The sequence below is a fragment of the Fragaria vesca genome, linkage group LG4, assembly GCF_000184155.1.
Source record: "Fragaria vesca subsp. vesca linkage group LG4, FraVesHawaii_1.0, whole genome shotgun sequence".
Lineage (NCBI taxonomy): Eukaryota > Viridiplantae > Streptophyta > Magnoliopsida > Rosales > Rosaceae > Fragaria > Fragaria vesca.
The window spans coordinates 11140993-11146487 of NC_020494.1; the positions used below are offsets into that span (position 1 = coordinate 11140993).

Below are 5495 nucleotides of genomic sequence, written 5' to 3' on the forward strand. Positions count from 1 at the left end.
TCTCTACTCTACTCTCTCTACTCTCTCTCTCTCTCTCTCTCTCTCTCTCTCTCTCTCTCTCTCTCTCTCTCTCTCTCTCTCTCTCTCTCTCTCTCTCTCTCTCTCTCAGATCATTAACATGGTTTTCTTTTGAGTTCGAAGAGAGAAGTTTGATCAGCATACAGGATCTTGGTGTATTGGATGAGAAAGAAGTTTGGAGTATTCTTTTTTTCGATGAAACAGTTTATAATTTGAGAAGCTAGCTAGCTAGGGTTTCTCTCTCATTTTTTTAAAGAAAAATGTTAGATAGCATGCTCAACTACTGTAATTTTTCATGATGTGATAAAGAAAAATATTTAAAATTGAAAAATTGGTTTTCAAAAGTTTCTTATTAGCTATGTTTATATAAATATATATATAATTATTATATATATATAATTTCATAATGACATACTAATGTTATCAGGTAATTTTGCAGGTTCATGTGCTGAGCAGAGAACTTGTTCGGCTTGGGATGGTACTGTTGGATTATCTCCCAATGAATATTGTTGACAGGTTTATTCTATATCTTGCCAAGTTCAGCTATGGTGACTTGCCCAGCTATGGCATTTCTCCACCAGTTGAAGGGCCTTTTTTCTTCAAAGCACTTACCGGAAAGACTCCTGTAATTGATCGTGGAACTGTGAAAAAAATTCGCTCCGGAAAGATTAAGGTTTGTAATCATAATTACTAGCACACAACATTTATTTACAACTAATGATAGAAATACTTCATGCATGCAAGGTTCCAAGTACACTCGGTTTTTTGGACAACAAATATTGGGACAGAGTAAAACAAAGAGTTACAGAGTTACGAGATCTTTTTAAGTAAACTTTAATGATGATTTTACATCGATGTTTTTTATGATATATTGATAGGTTTTCTCCGGAGTAGAGACAATACGGCACAATATTGTGGAATTCAAGAATGGTTCTATACAGCGTGTTGATGCCATTGTCATGGCCACTGGTTATCGAAGCGTAGCACACAAATGGCTCAAGGTAAAATATATGCATAATCGATTATAAAAAATCATTGAGTACTTTTGAGAGGTTCTAATGGCATGTTGATATATTGTGTAGGATTATAAGGTCATTCTGGATGAGAATGACAAACCCAAGAACAAATATCCAGGGCATTGGAAAGGTGAAAAGGGCGTCTACTGTGTTGGCTTCTCAGGGAAGGGAATTCCGGGGATTTCGTTTGATTCTAGGGCTGTTGCTAATGACATTCATCAAATTTTGCTTGTAAAGACTGGTAATGCTGCAAGAGAGGTCTAGTCCTACCCGGTGCATATGTATGTGCTTTGCTAGTTTTTGGAATGGTTCCGCCGGACCCGAACCATTTATAAATAAGAGTGCTTTTGTAGTTTGGTTGCTGTGTTGTTAAACTTGTCATCTATGTGTATCGTGTTGGCTGCATGTATTGCATATATGTATAAACAGACCATATGTATGCTATATGTAACTCAAAAGGCCTATGTATATATGGTTCGAATATGCTTATCTTTTGTTTAGGGACTCTCTCGGAAAACCTTGTGATTCACAGCAAGAACTTGCAGAGAGAGGATACGGTCAGATGAAGTGAAGGAAGCCAGAGGGACTAGGGATAAACGAACAGAACGCATCTTGGTGAAGGGTAGCTTTAGTAGCTAGAGAACCTGATAATTGATATACAAATATGCAACGCCAATAATCTGCTTAATTTTGGTCAAGTACATCGATTAACTTCCACACTTGGTTAGATAAGTGAAGATGGGGGAAATGAACAAGGATGGCCACAAATCGGCTTAATTGGAAACCAGGACGAACAGGTAGCAGCCAAGAAGAGGTCACACTGGTCTATGTGATGAGACTGGTATGGCATAGGCAGCGACTTCCTCATGTTGGAGGAAGTCCCAAAATTCTACGTTTGGTTGTTCCAAAGATCAGCCAGACAAGCAATTGAGAAGGTGATTTGTGACGGTAAAGAACTAGTTGCAAGAGAACTATCAAAAGTTTGTGTCATCCCCATTATGCAAATGTGGAGAGGAATGAATCAAATCCCCATCAAAAGTATGAGTTTACATGGGTTAGGTGAGAAGGCCGAAGCTACATGTGTTATGAAAGCTTCTTAAACAGCATGGCATTTGCTCAAAAATATGCTTTGGCAATTTATCAAAACCACAGAACACGGAAACAATAAAATCTGGCAAACTTAAGCTTGAATATCTAGATAATTTAAAAGTCGCAAAAAAGATGCCACCAACTAGTTGATCCCGTCATCAAAACAAATACACAACATCATTATAGATTGGTTCACTTCCATACTCTAAAAAGAAATTTCAAAATACTAGAAAAATCAGCTCAAGTTCAGTCTTGCTTCATTACTGTTGTTTCACTTCAGCTTTCTTCTTCTGCCAGAGTCGGTCGAGACCACTGTCAGCATCTCCCTGAGAACATAAAGCATGATATCAGAAGCAGATTTCAGTTATCAAATAACTAAAAACAGAGACAAACAAAGCCTTAAAGATAATCCAGTCTTAAGATGAGAAATAAGAACAGAGACCACCTTGCTTTCAACAGACTAATACTATGATGAGAAATAAGAACAGAGACCACCTTGCTTTCAACAGACTAATACTATGATGAACCAGTAGTCTGATGAACAAACTCAATGACACCAAAACAATATGCAAAAGAATACTGAAGACACAGCAAGCTATGACTTATACTCATCTTTTATGTTACACTTGTTTATTTCTTCTTAGTTTGAAGAACTTATCCTTTGTTATGTAATATAACTTGGACATTAGAGGGCAGGCGCTTCATATTTCTATTTAAATTCCTTAAAGTTTTAGGATCATAGTTCTGTGAATTCATTTGCCATAAGTCAATAACTAGATGTAAGATATCTCAGTATATACCAAACGCAATTAAAACTAGACAAATGAATCCCAAATCAAACCAACTACCACAATTACAACACTATACAATACTAAAATGAGTGAAAGAAGGATAACCTGAGCACGGACGTAACCGCAGAGAGCAAAAGTGGAGAACTGGCCAGTGTAGTTGCCATTCTCATCAAGATGCCCAATGTTGATCTGAACAGATGCATGATCCTTCGAGGTGATCAGCCTGTTAGTCGCTGAGCTGCATCCACACACCACACAAGTTCAGCTAAAACGTCCAACCAAATTACATACCAGACAACGCTAAAACAACATAACCAAGTTAAGATTGTATACCATTTCCTGGGAATGTAGAGCTCAGTGATTTGTCCCTCCTCATTTTGCATCTTGATGAATGAGTTGATTACTCCCGCAACGACGACAAAATCCTACAACCCACAGAAACACAAACAAACCTAAGTTTCTCAAATCTCGACAAATTCTAACTGTGCAAGGCAATTTCCAAGACACCAAATTGGAAAACATTCTATCACAAACAAGAAGAAACAAATCGTATCTCTAAGCAAGAACAGTAAGGCTTTTCACACCATTCCAATCCAACTAAAAAGCTGTCACAGCCCTATTTCTGTCTTTTCCAATACCAAAATCTATTGCGGTTACACAAAACTGCTCAAATCCAAAAGACAATCACCACAGGCTCACAAAATTATACAAATATATCAAAGTTTAAGGCTGTACTAAACGATTAAGCAAATTCAAAACAACCAGATCAAGTAGATATAAACTCAGAGCATGAATTGATCGAAATTGTAGACCAACTAAACCCTAACGATCTATGAACGAAGGATAGGAGAGACAAGAGAGAAGGAGAGAGGGAGGGACAGTACCTGGAGGCTGGAGGCTGCAGGCGGCGAGAGCTTGAGTGAATGGAGAATGAGAGACACACTTAGGTTTATAAAAGAAGAACTGGGCTTAGGGCTTTGGATATTCTTCTATCAAAGCCCACTACTACAAGTCTACAAGACTACGACTTCATACAGTAATCACATCGCAAATAACACATAGGATTTTATCAACGAATTTCTTACATTTACTTATTTATTTATTTGTACTAAATTGCCAGGAAATAGAAAAATTTCTTTTCTTTTCCAACGTCATGAATATTGAAAAATTTTGATTGGACCAACAACCAATGACTTATACAATTCAGTTCTCAACTTCACTCGACTGTGTATGTAATCGGAAAAAAATAAAAAATGTATTGTAGTGATTTTCTTCTAAAGATACTCAATCAGTCAATCTGTCGGAGTTGGTCGTTGAAGTGAATGGTATAAAAAGGGAAAGAATAAAACACTAGTTTAATGGAAAATTTTATAATAAGTTAATGCATGTCATGTATCAATTTTGTCCTAAAATTGTAAAATAAGTCCTTAAAGTAGTAATATTAATATTTAAAGTGGTAACTGAGTCCTTAAAATGATTAAAAAGAAGTTGATGCAACTTTGAGGACTCATGTTATAACTTTAAAAACTCAATTATTTTTTTAAAGACACATGAGGACTAATGTTGTAACTAATTTTTTTACAAGTTTAAAGACTCATATTACAAGTTTGAGGACTAATATTACTATTTTAATAATTCATTTTATAACTGTAAGACAAAGTTGATGCATGACTGCATTAACACACCTCATACATTAACACCCACTAGCCTTACTCATAGTTCAATACATGTTTAACGTTGCTTAAAACCTAAAACTCGATTATCTATGATGTCGATATATATACTTTCCAAGCTATTATGATATTCGAATTCCCTATTGAACCTTACATTCTTTTTTGTTAATCAAGAAAATCTTCTCAGAACAAGAGCTGCTAAGCAGTTTTTTAGTACAGTCATGGTGCAGAACGTCCCAAAGAAGCATTCTGAAACCATAGAGAACTTGTTCTATCTTCATAGACAATAGCAGCTAATTATCTATGTGCAACATTTTTGAATTTTGCAGTCTTTTAACTTACATTACTCACAATAAACAAAAGGTATATATAGAGCAAGCACAAGCTAGAACATCTCAAATCAATATAAAATTTCCACACTAGGGACCAATATAAAGGAAAATGTTTCTAGGCCTTATTAAGGCTTAGGATTTATGGCATTAATCCTAAGTGGCATGCCAAATCACCTATCCACATCATCAAATAAAAAAATACATGTTATGTCATTTTTAGGTTAAAAATACAATCTTATCCTTTCATATCCAATGGTTCTAGATTATTTTGTTTTTATTCTATAAAAAATGTTTTTAAGCCTTTTTTTCATTATTCATGCTTAAATTTAAATATGAAATATATATACATATATATATAATTATACTCAGTTTGAAAATATGAACTTATTTGAATATATATATTGTTTTCAAAAAAAATATATACACATACATAATTTTTTCAAGGAGAAAATTATATATATATCTATATATTTGTCCAAAAACCTTTATATATAGTTCATCCAATATAAATTTGATAGAGATTTTATTTTTTTATTTCATTTTTAAAGTTCGATGGTGAATTATATATAAAATAAT

The 5495-nt window shown here is 34.6% G+C and overlaps 2 protein-coding genes across 3 annotated transcripts in view; one reads left to right on the top strand and one right to left on the bottom strand.

The window, feature by feature from the left end:
• The window catches only part of LOC101306714 (flavin-containing monooxygenase YUCCA10-like), a 2338-nt gene extending 1040 nt beyond the window's left edge, over positions 1-1298 (top strand). The window contains exons 2-4 of the mRNA XM_004296785.1: positions 458-691; positions 897-1019; positions 1101-1298. Coding sequence (XP_004296833.1) covers positions 458-691; positions 897-1019; positions 1101-1298 — 555 coding nt within the window. The remainder of the gene's footprint in view (positions 1-457; positions 692-896; positions 1020-1100) is intronic.
• Positions 1299-2052: 754 nt separating this feature from the next.
• On the bottom strand, positions 2053-3933 carry LOC101307005 (40S ribosomal protein S21-2-like). 2 transcript variants are annotated; one of them, XM_004296787.1, is made up of 4 exons: positions 3799-3933; positions 3248-3339; positions 3020-3152; positions 2053-2449 (listed from the first exon to the last, which is right to left on the bottom strand). In XM_004296787.1, the coding sequence occupies exons 2-4, from the start codon at positions 3295-3297 to the stop codon at positions 2384-2386; spliced, it is 249 nt and encodes an 82-aa protein (XP_004296835.1). In that variant the 5' UTR covers positions 3298-3339; positions 3799-3933; the 3' UTR covers positions 2053-2383. The 2 variants fall into 2 exon arrangements, with proteins under 2 accessions (XP_004296835.1, XP_004296834.1); XM_004296786.1 differs by lacking the exon at positions 2053-2449 and having other exon boundaries at positions 2679-3152; positions 3799-3915.
• Positions 3934-5495: the final 1562 nt, after the last annotated feature.

Coding starts and splice junctions, on each gene's coding strand:
- LOC101307005 (XM_004296786.1), bottom strand. CDS start 3,297: ATGCAAAATGAGGAGGGACAAATCACTGAGCTCTACATTCCCAGGAAA. Junction 3,153..3,247: donor CTCTACATTCCCAGGAAATG/GTATACAATCTT, acceptor GTGTGGATGCAG/CTCAGCGACTAACAGGCTGA.